The sequence below is a fragment of the Filicampus tigris genome, chromosome 10 (genome assembly GCF_054856515.1).
Source record: "Filicampus tigris isolate MCC_2025a chromosome 10, RoL_Ftig_1.0, whole genome shotgun sequence".
Classification (NCBI taxonomy): domain Eukaryota; kingdom Metazoa; phylum Chordata; class Actinopteri; order Syngnathiformes; family Syngnathidae; genus Filicampus; species Filicampus tigris.
This window is the reverse complement of record NC_141226.1, coordinates 7,246,778-7,265,848: the sequence shown is the minus strand read 5'-3', so window position 1 is coordinate 7,265,848 and position 19,071 is coordinate 7,246,778. Positions and strand designations below refer to the sequence as shown.

General features: G+C 40.8%; 2 protein-coding genes across 2 annotated transcripts; both read left to right on the top strand.

Annotated features, from left to right (window-relative positions):
- The first annotated feature begins 398 nt into the window (after positions 1 to 398).
- c10h14orf119 (chromosome 10 C14orf119 homolog) lies at positions 399 to 2,929 on the top strand. The gene is made up of 2 exons (XM_086044221.1): positions 399 to 1,172; positions 2,324 to 2,929. The coding sequence occupies exons 1-2, from the start codon at positions 729 to 731 to the stop codon at positions 2,495 to 2,497; spliced, it is 618 nt and encodes a 205-aa protein (XP_085900347.1). The 5' UTR covers positions 399 to 728; the 3' UTR covers positions 2,498 to 2,929.
- A 4,188-nt stretch (positions 2,930 to 7,117) lies between these two features.
- dhrs1 (dehydrogenase/reductase (SDR family) member 1) lies at positions 7,118 to 18,203 on the top strand. Its single transcript, XM_086043911.1, has 9 exons — positions 7,118 to 7,244; positions 10,719 to 10,867; positions 11,847 to 11,990; positions 14,194 to 14,273; positions 15,412 to 15,544; positions 15,608 to 15,751; positions 15,832 to 15,901; positions 16,442 to 16,522; positions 16,597 to 18,203. The coding sequence occupies exons 2-9, from the start codon at positions 10,724 to 10,726 to the stop codon at positions 16,731 to 16,733; spliced, it is 933 nt and encodes a 310-aa protein (XP_085900037.1). The 5' UTR covers positions 7,118 to 7,244; positions 10,719 to 10,723; the 3' UTR covers positions 16,734 to 18,203.
- The last annotated feature ends 868 nt before the right edge of the window (positions 18,204 to 19,071 follow it).

Genomic DNA, 19,071 nt, shown 5'->3' with positions numbered 1-19,071 from the left:
TGCGGCAATACTTTCTCCTAAACTGGTTCAATATAGCCATACAATATAGCTCTTTATCACAAATTATACCTTTCAGAGCCACTGCAAGGCCTGGATCATATCATGGAAGGATGGATGGATGGTTGGATGTATGTATGGATGGATGAGACCAAGAGACCAATAGGAGGATTGTAATAGTGTAATCAAAGTGTAAGTGTAATATATGAGAGAGAGGAGTTAAATAAAATAGTATAAAAAAAAGAGGAATAAGGAAAATATTGTTTTCAAAATATTGCATATGCATTTGAATTCTAGGATTAAATAAAGTACATTTGAAATACAAGCTCTTTTGTTCATTCATTTATTTTTAAATTACCCGTTTAGATTGCAAGACAAAGCAGTAATCATTGGAGATCAATGGGTGGCGGTAACGCACCATTACAGTTTGCAAACCGCTGTTACACACTATGAAGAAGAAGTAGAAGCAAAAAGGAAGAAAGAAGAATAGCATGGCATAGAAGTGGTGATGACGGATTCTCTTTAAATATGACAATTAGGCTTTTGAAGGTGGGTAATATAGATGCGTTCGTGCATAAAGGTATTTCCTATTCATGGATGCCCGTTAAACGTACAGTTTTTGTTGTTACAAACCAAAGGATTTCCCCAGTCGGTTGGCACTGCCGATTAATTTAAAGCAGATAAGTCGCTGCTTGCTCTTCTCATGTTGAACCCCAACAGCCTGTCCAAACATGTCATGGTTCAATTACGTCGGTCAAAACTCGGACCATCAGCAGCAATTTTCCTCGGACAGCCGCAGAATGTCGGCGACAGACGGCTTGTGTGGTCCTTACCGCTCCAGGCTCAAGGGGGCGCCGCCGACTATGGCGTCACCGACCACGGCGACACAAGACCGCCATGGCCTCTCCTCTCGCGGGCCGGAGGGCTTCCCCTCGGCACCCCAGGGTGTCAACGGCCCCCCCACCCTGGAGAATCTGACATGCGGGTCTCCGAGCGGAGGCCAGGTCGGAGAGCCGGTGCCCATCTCTTATGTGAGCCTCCAGGAGCAGAGGTGCGTCCTGAGCTGGTTCCAGGGCTGGACTTCCTCTCAACGGGAGAGATTTTTGCAGGACCTGGTGGGCAAAGCCGTGCCTGGGAAGGTGTGCACCCTTCTAGACTCTCTCAGTACTCTTCAGGTAACGGCAGTGCCACACACCCAGTCCTCTTAACTGTTTAAATGGGTCGTTTAAGAATTGGAGGACAATTTGGGCAGTGCATAAATTGTTGGAATAACTGAGATTGTGTTTTTTTTTTAAATGCACTTATCAAAATCAAGATTGATTCATCCAGCTCAACTATCAATGTCATTCTTCTTGTAAAAAAATTCTAGTGAGTCACAATTTATTGTTTGAGAGCAAGAAAAGGAAACAATGTGGAATCGCACAATTCTGAGGAAAAATAAATGGAATAAGATTGTCATTTTCAGGTAAAAAAACAAACACCTACGTACGATTTGAATCTGCTAATTGGTCAGCAGTTAAATAAGAGTACTCACAGCTTGGTGTGAAGTATGTTGACATGAATCATGTCTCCAACACATGAGATGTCAGTTGAATCTAAAGACCAAGTAATAAAACTTCTTCAAGAAGTAAAAACACCTTGGCATTTTGCAAAAGATGTTTGGTTGGTTGTTCCCAGTCAGCATTGTCTCAAATTTGGACAAAGTACAAATAAATTGGGAAGGTTGTAAAAGGGAAGTGACCTTAATGCAATATGCCTTTATCTGAATCAATTATTAAAGAATTGATCGATGAGTTATCTGTTAATTGTTGCACCTCTGCATACCAACTGAATAAATTAAAAAAAGATTTAAAACTCATTTTATCCGCTACATTTGATAATGCTGATATCAGACAGAAACTCCGTATCTTCAAAATCGTCACTTTTCAGGAGACCCCAAACAAAACATGTTTGCTCAACCACACATAAGAACTGACAAATAGAATTGATTTATGGGTAGAAAAATAATTGACAAAACTTTGATATACTTTTCGGCCTGACGCCAATGATTAAGTAAAATGGTCATCAAGAGCTTGGGACATCAAAAGAAAAAAGACGCCGTTTTTAAGAGGTGCTTGAGCGATTTCATATTTCAATATTGAGGAATCACTTTATTTTCCCAGTTACAGTTACATTTTGTCTCAGAATTTACAAAATAAGTGCATGTTTTTGTATTTTTTTATGTGGATTGTTTGAAATTTAATAGGGGGATACAGATAATGTCCTCCGGTTGTGGAATGACCCGCAACTATTCCTTAACCTGTTCTCCTTTTTTCACTTTGTCAAGGTTAAGGACAGACTACCAAACATATTTGAATGCCAGCTGCGCCTGTGGACACAATGGTTTGAGTCTTGGGGAGAAGAAGAGCGCAATCATTTCTTACACATACTGGAAGAGAGGGATCCCACATTTGTCGCTTACTTTTACAACTGTGTCGCGGGTACAGCGGGCAGAGACTGAGCCATGATTGCATCTTGAAACTCATGCAGGGACAATAAGCAAAAATGAATGTGCATTGGTATTATAATCACTTCTCCCAAAAGAGAAATACATGTAGGTGTGAGGTGTAACCTTGATGTTGAATACACTCCTGAGCATTGTGAACAACTTTTAAAAAGTCTGTTTCTTCAACAATTCTTCAGGGAAACTTCACACACACAGAAGTTTATTTATTATACACGCCCCCACTTTTTTTAAGTTTATTTTTTTCCAGCAAACTAGAATTTTGTTTAATACTGTACTTCATGGACACATCTGGATGATTGAAGCTGTAGCTCTAATAGCAGTGTGATAATGTTATGTTTTGACTACCCTGATTTATATACCGGATATGGTGTGGTGTGGACATTTTTTGTAACCTTGCACAAATAAACTACACGATTGTACCCTCGAGTTTTGTGTTATATGTGTTTCAGCCTGCTATGACAATGTGCGATGCATATGGTGGAGCAGATCACTTTTTCAGAAAAAGAAAGCTAGCCACAAAAAAATTAAAATGGTGGCCATTTTTTAAGATGGACACTAGATGATTATCTCTGGCATCGGGCCAAAATACTATACCTCCGAAATACAGGTAGTCACTTTTCAGGACACTACAAAAACGTGAAGTTTGTTCAGTCATTGGCAATGCGTTGTGAAAGAGAGCAAGCCATTTTGAAAACTTTAGATTGATCAATAATGTTTAAAAACACCCACGCATGCGGACTGACCAATAGTATAGATTTTTGAAAAACTATGAAATTCACTAAAATGTGACTTATGAGGTTTTGGCCCTTTGTCAGTGTTATGTGGTTTCATTCAGCAACTATGATGCAAATTAGGATATAAGTATAAAATGTGGCAAGAGTGTTTTTTTCCAGGAAAAAGTGCTAGCAATGAAAAAAAATGCCTTTTTTTTTTTAAAGATGGCCATGAAATGGGTCTTTGTTGTGGATTTGTTCTAATTATCCTTGTGAGGACGAACGGTTTAGATAATGGATGGATGGATCTGCGTGTTTATTATGGTACTTAACCCTCGTGGCATGTGTTTTTTTTGTGACACAATGCATGTCAGTGTACATTATTTGGACGTGAACTTAAAGTGTGACAACTCAGGCATTTATGAATATTTTTTGACTTCCAACCACTCAAAATGTTCAGTGGCAAGAGACCTATCCATACACATAAAGTTTTTGATTTATTTATCTCCCCCCCACCCCCCGCCCCTTAGGACAGTACAAGTCCTAAAAGTGACTATAAAGAAAACTAACTGAACTGTATATACATATACATAACATTTTTCAGTGAATATTTCATATGACCTAATTAGAGCTTTGAATCAGTCAAAAAGTGGTGACAAAATTTTTTGCAATCCACGCCAATATTTTTGACAATAGCAGTTTCCCCAAAAACCTCATACAATGCATGTGGTCCACTGTATACTTTTACGCTGCAATATCACCATTTACCACCAGGTGGCAGACATAACTTATTTGCGCACGCACTGGGTCGGTTATTGAACAGGATCTTAGACAGTGAGAAGATGCCTGAGGGGTGGAAGAGAAGTGTGCTGGTTACCATTTTTAAGAACAAGGGAGACGTACAGAGTTGTGGCAACTACAGAGGAATAAAGCTGATGAGCCATACAATGAAGTTATGGGAAAGAGTAGTGGAAGCTAGACTAAGGGCAGAAGTGAGCATTTGTGAGCAGCAGTATGGTTTCATGCCAAAAAAGAGTACTACAGATGCCGTATTTGCTAAGAGGATGTTGATAGAGAAGTACAGAGAAGGCCAAACGGAGCTGCATTGTGTTTTTGTAGATCTGGAGAAAGCTTATGACAGGGTGCCCAGAGGGGAACTGTGGTATTGTATGGGGAAGTCTGGAGTGGCAGAGAAGTATGTGAGAGCGGACATGTATAAGGACTGTAAGACAGTGGTGAGGTGTGCTGTAGGTGTGACAGAGGAGTTCACGATGGAGGTGGGACTGCATCAGGGATCAGCTCTGAGCCCCTTCTTGCTTGCTATGGTGATAGACAGGCTGACAGACGAGGTCAGACAGGAATCTCCATGGACTATGATGTTTGCAGATGACATTGTGATCTGCAGTGAGAGCAGGGAACAGGTAGAGGAGAAGCTAGAGAGGTGGAGGTTTGTCCTGGAAAGGAGAGGATTGAAGGTTAGCCGAAGTAAGACAGAATACATGTGTGTGAATGAGAGGCACCCAAGTGGAAGAGTGAGGTTACAGAAAGAAGAGATCAAGAAGGTGGAGGATTTTAAGTACTTAGGGTCAACAGTCCAGAGCAATGGAGAGTGTGGAAAAGAGGTGAAGAAGCGTGTACCGGCAGGTTGGAACGGGTGGAGAAAAGTGTCAGGTGTGATGCTTGATAGAAGAGTTTCAGCTAAAATGAAAGCAAAGGTGTACAAAACTGTGGTGAGACCAGCAATGTTGTTTGCTCTTGAGACAGTGTCACTGAGGAAAAGACAGGTGGCAGAGATGAAGATGCTGAGGTTCTCTCTGGGAGTGACCAGGAAAGATAGGATCAGGAATGAGTACATCAGAGGGACAGCACAGGTTAGAGGTTTTGGAGATAAGGTCAGAGAGGCCAGACTGAGATGGTTTGGACATGTCCAGTGGAGAGATAGTGAATATATCGGTAGAAGGATGCTGAGTTCTGAATTGCCAGGCAGGAGGCCTAGGGGAAGACCAAGGAGAAGGTTTATGGATGTAATGAGGGAGGACATGAAGGTAGTTGGTGTGAGAGAAGAGGATGCAGAGGACAGGGTTAGATGGAGGCAATTGATTCGCTGTGGCGACCCCTGAAGGGAAAAGCCGAAGGGAAAAGAAGAAGAAGAAGACTGGGTCGGAGACTAGTACAATGTGAGTAGGCCTAATAATTAGAGGATTTGGAATTCCTTGCGGGAACATACTGTACTTGAATAATATAAAACTTATAAATGAGTTGATTTTTGTGGGGGAAAAAATGCACAAAACCAGTTTTTCCACTTACATTGGTTAAATAAAAATGTGATGCACATATTTTGTCCATATTTAAAATGATATATTTGTCATACATTTGTTAGGAAGTGCGTGGAGCTACGTGCCGCTACCCCAGAAGAGCTGATTAAAAATTGTGACCGTCTTCATCATTTAAGTTGGCCTCATAAAATTGTATTTAAATGTAAAAAACGACAGGCTGTAGTAAGATATGTCAAAGATTTGTAACTTTGAAAAATTTTTTTTTTTTTTTTACTTTGAGCTGTCAGCAAAAAAAGGGTCACATGTAGTGGGAGAAATTATTATTTTACACTGTAAAATTTTCAAAAAAAAAAAAAATGCAATTGAAACTTCAACTAGCTCCACGGGTTTTCTATTGGGTTGAGGTCAGGAGTCTGACTAGGCCACGTCTAGTCATAGCTAATGGGTGGGCCTGGAAAAATCAGGTTGGGCCTGATTACTTCTCTCACTGAGTGGAATACGTCGTATATTCAAATAAAATGACAAACTGAATAATATGAAGTTCAGATCTTCCTTAGACACCCACAAGTACGCCATTCTTAATATTTAATAAAATAAAAAACGCAAAATGCAAATTAAAAAATAATTTAATAATCATTAAATTTTGTTTTTTTTCATGAATCTCACTGGGTGGGCAGTCTGTCAATCTCGGTGGACCTGTGCACACCCAGTCCCACCCATTGCTGCACCCCTGGTCCTGATTATCCTGACAGAATTTATCTTGGCGCAAAGCATTGTCCCTCATCCACTCTGCTTCTTAATGCAAAAACTATGCTAGTTAATTGACAGTAAAAAGAGACAGGTTTTTTTTTCTGGGTTCAGGGTATGCACTTTTTTTATTCAAAGAGAGTTCTTTGAATAACTTCTCCTTTGACTAGAGTGTGTTTTTTACACAAGTCTGCTCTTCAACAGGGGGGCACGGTGATCGACTGGTTAGCATGTCCGCCTCACAGTTCAGAGGTCGTGGGTTCGATCCCGGCTCCGGCCTCCCTGTGTGGAGTTTGCATGTTCTCCCCGTGCCTGCGTGGGTTTTCTCCAGGTACTCCGGTTTCCCTCCCACATTCCAAAAACATGCATGGTAAGTTGATTGGACTCCCTAAATTGTCCCTGAGTGTGATTGTGAGTGCGGATGTTTGTCTTTGTGTGCCCTGCGATTGGCTGGCAACCAATTCAGGGTGTTCCCCTCGCCTACTGCCCGAAGACAGCTGGGATAGGCTCCAGCACGACCCGCGATCCTTGTGAGGATAAGCGGAATCGATAATGGATGGATGGATGTTCTTCAACAGAGTCTGAGTACTTTTGCTACACCTAAATTATGTCAATTATCACAATAGACAACCAGAAATTGAAGACTGCTCATACGTATGCACTGTAAATGAGCAAACCTACACATTTAATGAAATAATTACTTCGCCACGCTGTATAATTATAGTATTGTGTATGTTTATTAGTCAAAGATTTACAAAATACAAAAGGGGAAATACAGCGTGCTACTGTACTGGGTAGGAGGCACACGTGCAGTATTGAAGTCTCACCGTGGGAGGGCAGTAAAACAACATCATGCATAGCAGCTACGGTAAAAGGTCGCGAAAAGAAGAAGAAAGGCAAAGCAAAGTAGGCGTTATATTCATATCTGAAGTAAACCGTTAGCACTTTTCAGATTCCAGATAATTACGGAGACTAGACAGGAAAAAATATCCGACGCCACTCGCTGTAAGTTTCTGTTTGCTGTTAATATCGCTACACGCTTTCAGTTAGTAATTAATTTTGGGAGCTAATTATGTGAAATAACATTTCTGTTAACTTTGTCTGCTCTATAATTGTACTACATTTGCATAACATTTGGAATTTACATACAGTATCTTCATTTAAACATTTAACGCAAAGTCTTGTTTTCCTTTATTTACTTTGTGGTAATTTGTTGTAACAAATGGTTATTTAAAAAACTATAACTTCCAACTACTACTACGTTGTTGCTCACCTTTGGCCTGTATTTATTATGTAGTCATGAGTGCATCGGCGTTATCAAGTAAATGCTGAGTAACGGTTGGGTAACCCCACGACACAGCCCTTGAGAACTTATTGACTATGGCCTCAAGAAGTGACGGTGCACTCTGCTCCTTTATAAGTTGTGAAATGTCAAAATTCGACATCGGTTGCCCAAGAACCTACATTGAAATCCGAGCTGAATACAGCATTAGGAAAGCCTGAACGTCAGATTTTTTTTAAACATACTGCTTTTTGTGCATTCAGATCCTTAATTCTTAGGACGATACTGCCCAAAGACAGCTGGGATAGGCTCCAGCACCCCCGCGATAATGCGGTATAAATAATGGATGAATGGATAATTTGACCCAATTTTCAGCATTACAGCTGTGTGCAACTATTGTCGTAGCAAGGGTCCAAGCAAGATCAGAGGATCACCAGAGACGGAACCCAGCATCTGGTGATATGTCCATGGTTTCGAGACTTCGGGCTGTCCTTGATTGCAAAGATTTTGCAACAAAGTATTGAAAAGTGACATCTGATTTATGATAATGTTAATTTGTTCAATCACTTTAGGTCCCTTAAATAGGTGGAGGCATGTAAAATGTGTTGGAATTCCGACACAATTCACTTGATTTGGATGCAAATCAAAACTCAGTCTACACTTAAAGCACTGCTTGGATGTTTCATTTCAAATACATAATGGTGTCGTTCAGAGATGGAATGCTGAAAATTGTGTTAATGTCCAAATATTTATGGATCAGACTGTATTTTTAAAAACTATATGCATCGCTCCTGCACAAATGTGGGCATTCTGGATCATGCAAATGTGAATGGAAAGGATTTATACGATATCCTTGATAGCTTGAGGTCAATACGCTCTATTCTATCTCTTATTTTTAGAAATGAATCAAGGGCTACTCAGAGTGTGGCAGGCGGCCCATGGGCTGCCAGTTGCCCATCCCTGCACTTGATGTTAACTAGTAGAAGTGTCCCTAGTAGCATAGTGTTGTCAAGTAGTGCAGTTTTGCCTCACTAGTGACATGTAGTCATCATAATAGTATGCCAAAGCTGTCATACTAATGAGGACAAAGTTTATACTAGACTAGCATACATACTGTACATACACCTGAAGCTGGATGTCAAGGATATTGAAAACAGCTTTATGGAAGCCTTAAAGGAAGGATGTCTGAGAATTTACTCTTTCTTTGGTATCTAGATGTTCTAGTTGTGCTTGCGTGGGTTTTCTCCAGGTCTTCTGGCTTCAGTCCACATTCCAAAAACCTGCATGTTAGGTCAATTGAAAACTCTGAATTGGCTCAAAATGTTAATGTGTTTGTCTATGCAACTGCCTGGTGACCAGACTGGTGCATAGACTTTACATAGAGCTTGTCTTCATCAAGTCATCGGTGAGCTACAGCCTATCCCCAGCAGACTTTGAGCATGTGGCGGGCTACACACCCTGCACTGGTTGCCAAGTTGTAGACAACACATTCAGTCACACCCAGACTCTACCTATCCTACCATGCATGTTTTTGGAATGTTGAAGGATGCCTGAGCATGCATATGAACTGTGTATGCACGCGCAATGATGGGCATTCTGTCAAGACTGTCAATCCATCACTGGCGGACACCCATTTTGCTGATAAACGGCTTCTTTATACTCCCGCGTCGGCGCGGGCGACAACTGCCGCATTGATGCATTGTGCTGTGAGACATGTTGGCGACAGGTCTGCAACACATGCCGCGCACACATCAGTAATTGTCGCTGCGTATACAAGGCCTTGCGCGTTTTCTCGTGATTTGTCCGTTATGTCACATGTTGAGATGAGGTATACTTTTCCCCGGCTCCGTAATTTGAGAGGAATTTATTTGTCACCACAGAGGAGGGGATCCACCACGCAGCTGCGCATCAAACTAGTTTGGCAGCGGCGTGGGTGTTATGTCACGTACGGTATGTGTGTGTAAAGAAGCCTGCAAACACACATACCCACCTGCGCTGCCACCTACCAGTTTGTATTCGCAATACAATTAAATGCATCGTCTAGTCATCTGGGTCCCTTTGGTGTAGCAGGCACGATTGTTGTCGCTGTCGTTTTCATTATTGCCCAGCAGTGAAAATACCGACCGGCATTGGCCATAAATGGAAGAAGAAATTCCGCCCTGCGGTGACCTCGTCTGTATCAACCGTAGCAACGCCCCCTGACTTGGAGTGAAACTGCAACATATTTTCAAAACAATGCGTGTGGGTTGCGTGCGAGTATAAAGGCAAACTGCGCACGGCATTGCCACTGTGACGCGCTCGCTGACATCGCCCGCAGGAGTATGAAGAAGCCTTAATGACGGGACACTTTTTAAAAATGACGGACTAAGTACTGACGGAGGTGAATTTTCGTCCATCAGCGTAATCGTCACTAACCGCGTCCTTCAGTGACGGGCCATCAGTCCGCCAGTGACGGGCTATCAGTTTTGCTGTTTTTCGGGGGGACCGACTGATGGGCCAAGAGATTTCTGACGGACTTAATTGATGGACTGACTGAGGGACTGACCAACTGACGATTCCAATTCGGTTTGTCACGAGAAATGATGGACTGACGAATGACGGATAAGTACCCAGGCCGCTGACTGATGACGATTGACGGACCAGAAAAATGTAGTATATTGCCCACCTCTGTACATGTGTGTATATAATGGGAAACTCCGTGACACAGACAATTGATTATTGATTATGCATCTATGTTGTGGTAATATAACTCTTGAATCAATGAATATTTCAACACAAACGGTGCGGCAAAACATGTAGACAGACAATACCCACAGTCGTAAATTGCTTAACCTCTGTGAAGAAGGACTAATATTACTGCTGAGGATTTGTGACGTGTACATTCATATGTCTGCCTTGAACTACCCTTAGCTGGCCAAGACGCACATACCAGAATGAGCAACACAATATACTGTACATAGAGTTATATTTTTGGGGATGATTTGTCAAATTTTAAATGGTACGACCATTTCGAATTTTGACGTACCACTGTCAAGAACTGGTTTGTACTTGATCTTGTGTATGTTTGTATGCTTATGAATGTGTAAAACATTGTGAAAGAGGAACAGATGTTAAGAGTCTTCTTTCTTGCCTCTTTTCAATCGGCATTATTTATGACAATTGTTGATTGACTGTTATCCATCTATTTGCGTCCACAGAGAAAATGTCACTGTCTGGCTGGATATGTGTGGTCACAGGTGCCTCCAGAGGCATTGGTAAAGGAATAGCGCTGCAGCTTTCTGAGGCAGGCGCCACCGTTTACATCACCGGACGTCAGGAGAAGACTCTTAAAGAAACAGCAGCAGAGGTGAAATGATGAGCTGGGTGGGGCAATAACCACAACATACCAAGAAGTTACGTTCTTGCTCGCCGAAGTACTTTTTAAGTGGAAGTCAACCCAAACTTATTTTTTCAAAAATATGTTCTATGCAGGCCCACTAGTTGAAACAAGGCATTTATATTGCGTTTGCGGAATATGAGTTAAGCAGCAAAATTCTGGACATTAATTTATTTGCACCTGCTTGCGACGAACGCGACTCTCCCCTCCCCAACTCACGCTTGTTGAGTGTCTGCTGCACTGGCTTGTGGGCCCCACCTCCGACAACAAACGGTCTATGTCAACGACGCAACACCGAGTCATTGCAACGACACGTTGGTCATCAGAGAGCCCCCTACAAGTAGTCTTGTCGGAAATGCCTCTATAGCACAACAAAATGAAGCAAACTTAGCAATCAGGGCTCACAAAGAAGAAGGGGGGAAAAAAGCAAAAGGATGTAGAAAAGAACAGAGATGGTGATGTTGTATCTGTCACATAAGAAAAGTAGTGCTGCCAGTTTGTTGACAAAGCATCACAAAGTTGACTGCACGTTACAAGCTAACATTAAACAGGAGACAACAAGATAAGACAAAACAATAATACAATACAACATGTACAGTCCCCTTCAAAAGTATTGGAACGGCAAGGTCAGTTCCTTTGTTTTTGTTGTACAGTATAATGAAAATATTTGGGTTTCTGATTAAAAGATGAATTTGAGACAAAAATTGAGAATTGCAGCTCATGGTATTTACAACTAGACGTGTTAATTAAACAACTCAGGACAGAGCACCTTTTTTATGAAGCCACTCCCACTTTTCAAGTGAGCAGAAGTACGGTATTGGAATGGACTTTTTTTTTTTTTTTTAAATAGAACCGCATCTCTAAAACTCAACTAAATTCTCAAAACAGCTTTATGGGAAAACCACTTTCCATAGTTACTACACATATGCTGGCTTTGCTCTCTACTCAGGTAAGCGAGAGGGGTGGAAAGTGTGTGCCGGTCATCTGTGACTCAACCAATGATGGCGATATTGAGAAACTGTTCGAACGCATAAAACTGGAACAGAGTGGCAAACTGGACCTCCTGGTGAACAATGCATACGCTGGAGTACAGGTTGGTGCCTATTTCATATACTGCAGAACCTCCTGTTTTGTTATGCTGGTTATCAGAGCTGGGCAGTTATCATTCATCTATGCTTTAGTCCGTCTATGGCCCAATCCCAATATCCACACTTGCACCTACGGTCTTCACTGACGTGTACATGTAGTCAAAGTGCACGCAGTGTTCGAGAGCGCAGGTTACAAGTCTACAAAAATTGCAGAATTGGGACACCGCGTGTGACGTCATCAACTTGGAGCACGGCGGCACAGGTTGTTGTTTTCCATGACCTGATGCCAAGATGGCTGCTGGTTGAAAGCTGTGCTGTCCAATCTAGCAAATATCATTGACAGAATTTGACGTCCCAGCTCCTTGGAAAGTTGTTTAACTTTGCAAGAAAGTAAAGCTTCAACCTGCAGGATTATTTCTGATATTTTTGAAGATTTGAGCACTTTTCAGGACATGTGCTTGACAACCAGTAAAATTGAATTACCTGGAGTCTCAGTGGGACAGTGTTTTTTTTTCTTTTTTTTCTGCGTTTTCTAGAGGGATTTTTTGTTTTTTTTGTGATCGGCAGACAGCATGGCAACGAAGAAGTTGGCAGAGGACATGGAAGAAGTTAAGAAGTCTCTGAGTTTCATGTCAGAAGAATTTAGCAAGGTGGTGAAACAACAGGTGAGCCTTGATCTAATTGAGGAAGTGCGACAATTGAAAGTTGGGATCAAAGAGAAGGACAAGAAGATTGAAGATCTGGAAAGAAGAGTGGATAATTTGGAGCAACACACAAGAATGGATGACTTGGTTATTTCCGGCCTTGAGGCGACCCACCGCACACCTATGCTCGGATCACAGCAGGCGACAAGCATGGGGAGGATGCACCAAGAGGGGAACTGCATTCACTTGAGCAGCAAGTGGTAACGTTTTTCAACAAAAAAGACATTCCTTTAGACAGTAACACTATAGCTGCCCGCCACAACTTACCATTAAAATACAACAACAAATCAAACATCATCATCCGCTTTGTGAGTAGAAAGCATAAAATTGGGGTGTCAAAGCTTGCAAGAAAACTTAAGGGCACAGGAGTTTATGTCAATGAACATCTCACAAGGAGAAATGCTGAAGTGGCACGACAAGCAAGAATTCCGAAGAAGGAGAAACGCATTCAAGACACCTGGGCAAGAAACTGTAAAGTAATGATAATACTGAATGGTACACCAGAACAGGCTAAAGTTAGAGCTATTAGAGACATTACGGATCTGGATCGATAGAAATGAAATGAAGATTATGTTGAAGAAGAGGAGTTGTATGGAAATGATGAGTTTCTTTTCCTGTTGAGATGATTAGATCAAATAATTTCTAGGTGGTAAATGTATTTTAAATTAGCTAGAAAGAGAATGTGTGAACATACAGATTTCTTATCTTTTGGTTTTCAAGAACATAACTTTTACAAAGTAGAAAATGACATTGATCCAGAGACCCACTTCTACCAGAATATTAATTTGAATTGTGGGTATGATTCTGAGGAAAATGTCAGTTTTGAAACAAAGGGGTTTTCAATTATCCATATTAACAGCAGGAGTCTTTATAGTAACTTTTCAAAAATAAAAGATTATCTTCAGCAATTTCAGCAAAAATGTAATGTAATTGCAGTTTCAGAGACTTGGCTGAGTGATGATAAAGAATTGCAGGATGGATTAGACGGCTATGAAATGTTTGTGCAAAACAGGATTAACAAAAGGGGTGGGGGTGTTGCTTTGTTTGTCATGTCTGAGTTTAAATGCAGGATTATTGGTGGTATAACAACTGTTTTTGACAATTTAATGGAATGTGCTACTGTTGAAATTATGACTAAAAGAGCAAAAACTATGATAGTTAGTTGTGTTTATATAACACCTAGGTCCTGCATTCATCAATTTAATATGAAGATTTCTGAATTGTATGAAAAACGTTTATGGCCATTGATAAAATGTAAAATTAGAGATTAAAATGTGAATGTATAGCATTTATTTATCTTGTTCTATTGAAATTCTAGGTGATTCATGGGACAGTATAGGATAGGCAAGAATAAGCCTGTTGCTTCAGCCTATTCCTTTTTTCGGTTGTCAATTGATATTCGAAATGATTTGTGTATTTTTCTTTTTTTGTATTATGCGTACAACCCAAAATAAACTATTCATTCATTCATTCATTCATTCATTCATATGTTGTGTCATTACAGGCTATCTTTGAGAACAATGGGAAAAAGTTCTGGGAGACTGATCCGTCTTTTTGGGACACCATCAACAACACGGGCCTGAGGTATTAGGCCTGTGTGCTTGATCATGGCGACAAACTGCATTTCTCATTCCTCCAATGGTGGGGGAAGATGACTGTCTGACCTGGCAGGCCCAAATGTAGTGTTAGCGTCTGTTGGACCCTCTGGAAGAAACCCTGGCAGAACTTCACCAATGTCCCGGGGGAGGCAGGTAACACTGAGTCCAATTGGACCACGTTCCACGCCTACATTGTTTAGGCGGCCGACCGGAACTGTGGTCGGTGCCTGTCCTGGCAGCAATCCCCAAACCCGTTGGTGCACCCCAGCAGTGAGGGATGCCGTCAAGAAGAAAGAAGAGTCCGATTGGGCCTTTTTGGCCTGTGTAACTTGATTTGATTTATTGAACACACAAACACAATCTATATGTGTTTTGTGAAGGCGTTTGACCCATGTTCCTTGGGGGTTGCTCCACGAGTATTGTGTACCGAACCCCCTTGTACGGGTTGTTCGTTCCCAGTAAGACCGCTGTCAGAGTTTGGTCATTCGGCATTGCCGGCTGTAAGTCAAATTCATTTTCCCGTGAGGGTTAGACTCTGCCAAGATGCTGTGGTACTGTTGACTTCATCAAGCCGCCATCTCCGACTCTCACCGGAGCAGTTTGCAACCAATAGTGAAACAGTTGGGATGAAAATTAGCACCTCCAAAATCTGAGACTCTGGTCTTCAGTCGGAAAAGGGTGGAGCGCCCTCCCCAGGTCGGTCGGAGATGAGATCATGCCCCAAGTGGAGGAGATCAAGTATTTTGGGCTCTCGTTCACAAATGAGGGACGAATGGAGCGAGAGATCGACAGGCAGGTCGGTGCAGCGTCTGCAGTGATGCAGACTCTTGATCGGTCGATAACAGAAGTATTATACTTCTGTTGTTGATCGGTAGTTTGCATACTATATGCAAATTGATGGAAAAGTGTCAATGCGACAGTGACAAATGCAGCAATCACAATCGAGCCGAATGATGTGAAATCGGCTACAGCACAAGAAAATGTATACAGACACTCTTTGACGGTGTTAGAGGTGGCACAAGACCTTTTGCACCAATGTCTAACTGTAAATTACACACCTCTGTAATGATGGATCTTTTGGTTTTTAATTAAACGATCTTTGTTTTATTTGCTCAATCTGGTAGAAGCCACTATATCTCTTCAGTGTATGCGTCCCGTATGATGGTGGCTCGAGGTCAGGGTTTGATCGTCACCATTTCATCCATGGGAGGGCTGCGATATCTCTTCAATGTGCCATACGGTGTTGGGAAAGCAGCAGTAAGTTGGCGTTTCATAAGGTCCCAGATTTACGTATAGAGTAATTAAACAATTCCTTTACAGTGTGACCGCATGGCAGTTGATATGGCTGTGGAGCTTCGGCGCAGGGGAGTGGCATCTGTCAGTCTGTGGCCCGGACCGGTGAAGACGGAGCTAATAACTCAATTTGTGCTTTCTGATGACGCACCACAGGAAGTGGATTCCAAGGTAGACTCCTCCGCAGCAGAGGAACCACATGTGTAGAGTATTGATATTTTTGCTAAATATCTGGTTTTTTTCACCCTCAGTCTAAGGAATTGTTTGCCAATGGAGAAACCACTGAATTTAGTGGCCTGTGTATTGTCAACCTCACTCAAGGTAGGCCTATTGTAAATTGACTGACATCTTTTAACTTTTAGTCTTTACTTTTAAAGCAGAAGTTGAAAAATGTTCATTGCAATAATGATGTTTGTGCCCCACTAGTCTAAACTTGGTATTCTGATGAATATTGTTTGTGTAATAAGAATCAATAATCCACCCATTTTCAGACAGCAAAGGAGACTGAGCCCCCTACTATCTGCTTAAATGAATGTCAAGTACCCTTGGGCTTGCCTTTTGAGCATTGCATGCCCAAACCCAGAAAACAGGTTGACATTAGTAAAATAAGTCTGTGGGCACTTTGATGTCAGTTTCAGTCACCAGCAAGGGGCTGGTGCCACTTTGGATGGCAAAAAAGCAGGTGGATTATTCTGCTTAATCCTTATTCCGCAATCGTAATATCAGAATACTGTGTTTAGGGTAGTGGGGGCACATAGATCATATTATTGCAAAGATAATATTTGACTTGACTTCAACTTTAAGCTTTAATCAGAAATGCTTCTTTAGCTTCAACTAATGAATCCTTTCACTGCTTTAAAGATAAAAACCTGATGTCACTGAGCGGGAAAATTCTCATGACCTGTGACCTGGCGAGGCGTTATGGGATCCAAGATGTCGATGGTGAGTCACTTTTGGGGAAGAATGAAAGTGAAAAATTGAGTTGACGGTTTTTATTTGTTTGTTTGCTTTTCCAGGGCGGTGGGTAGAGGACTTTACCTCCCTTAAATTTCTGCTGACCAAAGTTCCATATCTCTCCTGGCTCTCATCTTTTGTTCCTTCTTTTATAAGACTGCCACGCTTTCTGCTTCCCTTGGCAAGCAACCATTTCTAAGCACAAGATGGTATGGCGTTGAAAACCTCTTTGTGACTACTTTTTAATCCAATCACCACAAGTGTCTATTTCAAATGAAAGACTCCAGGAAGTTTGAATGGCTACTATAGTGAAACCTCTAAATTTGAATTAAATCCGTGTCTGGAATGCTGTTCACCCTCTAATTTTTTCATATGTTGAAACAACTCTTCCCATAGGAAAATATACGAATGGATTCCATCTGTTCTAGGGTTAAATAGTTGTTGCTGTGCATTTGGTACCTGGGCCTTCAGTGAGGACTTAAGCCACATCTTAATACCGCCACTTCTACGTCATAATTATAAAATATAACCCATCAATACTATACAAAAACATAACATAACAACATGCAACTGCACCACTTGGATCCTCTGTAGCAGTTAAGAATCAATATTTATCAAAAACATATGCATTTAAGGGATACAAATCATACTCAGCAGAGATGCTGATTATTACATCAATTAATGTGTGCAGATTGCTACACGTGTTTTGATCATTGTAGTTGGCTGTAACAGGTTTTGCTCTGACCAACCAATCAAAAGGAAGGACAAATGCTGATGTTGTGAACCAGCTAGCTGGCCCTGTATGGCAAATTTTAAATCTGACTGGTTAAAGAAATGGTTCCATTGCTAGTGTGGTTTAAATTATATCAGACAGCACTAGTGATTCTAAAGTCCCTGGGCAGATTAGGTTGACATTGAAGCACAAATATGCTGATATCTGATTGGATCACAAAAATTGCAACATCGACATACTTAATGGTAGCAGTGCAGCCAAGACAAACGCTATGAAATAATAATAGACTGACGGGGATAAATAAAATGCATCAAGTGTAATAATAACCAATGTTAATGTTATATGTGAATGTACCAAATCATAACTTTGGCACATGAAAAATGCAAATGATAAATATGTCGAGACTTCAGGATAACTGAATTGCAATTAAATCATGTACCAAATCATAACTTTGGCACATGAAAAACGCAAATGATAAATGTGCAGAGACTTCAGGATAACTGAATTGCAATTAAATCACAATGTTAAGCCATATTTTCCTGGACGGAGAAAAGATCCACCTTAGAAGAATGCTCATCTTTTATTTCTCCTCTTTGACATCAGTGTTACTGGTAAACTTCTGTGGTTGCATAACAAAAAAAACACAAAATAGTGTGCGCATTTGTGAAATTTTAGAGGCATATTTTTCAAATTTGGAGGTTCCATTATTGCCATTTTAATTTGAGAATGTTAAGTGTATTTGGGGTAAATATGAAGCTGGTTTGTTTGTATTTGATGTGGATACAGACAAAATGTACAGTATAATGCATATATATATTTTTTTATAAAATGTTAAAGCATTATACATATATAGTTGTATTGGTAAAAGTCTTGGTACTATAAAGTGCAGTATGCTACCAATCTATCTCGATAAATAAAGAAATGGGGTAAAACACAGCTGTTTGTCTTATTCAAAACAAGGGAAGCAACTCTTCAATTCTACCGAGATACTGTATAATAGTCCTTTAATTTTTAAACTCCAATTTTATTTGATTATACATATACAGTACTGTAAACTTTTTTTGCAAGAGACATATCACGCCGGACACACAAAAATACATTAAAATGTGTTGCACATAACAGTAAAAAACGACCTAAATAATTGTTTGAAAATAAACATTTCTGAAAGATTAAATGCAAATACATTGAAATTAAAAGTTAGATACAACTGAGCTAAACTTTGTGAGTTTTTTGAGTACCACTAGAGAGAAGCCACATGCCACTGGTGGTACTCGTACCACACTTTGAGAATTAAGGGTCTCTACCTTATGTCCTCTCTAGGGTCCGAGTGTGCTAAAGCCGATCCAAGCTGATTTAGGTGTGAGAAGCACGGTACACCCTGGACTGAGGACAATTTAGAGTTTTATTAACCTTATGTGCATGTTTTTGGAATGTGGAGGAAACCTGTGAAAACCGACGACGCAATAACGAGACGATGTGCTCCACACAGGAATGTCAGAGGCCAGATTCAAACCCCCAATCTCAGAACTGGCAAAGGCGATTTTGCTAACGATCCATTCTTATTTCCCTTCAGGAAAAGAAACTGCTAGTAACTCAGTTGTAACCCAAATGATGCCTCCCCCCAAAAAGACTTAGTCATATGAAAAAGTTTGAGCACCCTTTATAATTATTAAGATTTTCCGTTATAAATCAATGGTTTTTCGAATCGGTAATTTCAGTTTAATCTTTCATATAGCAGACGAACACAGTGACATTTGAGAAGTGAAATGAAGTTTATAGGATTTAAAGAAAGTGTGCGATAATT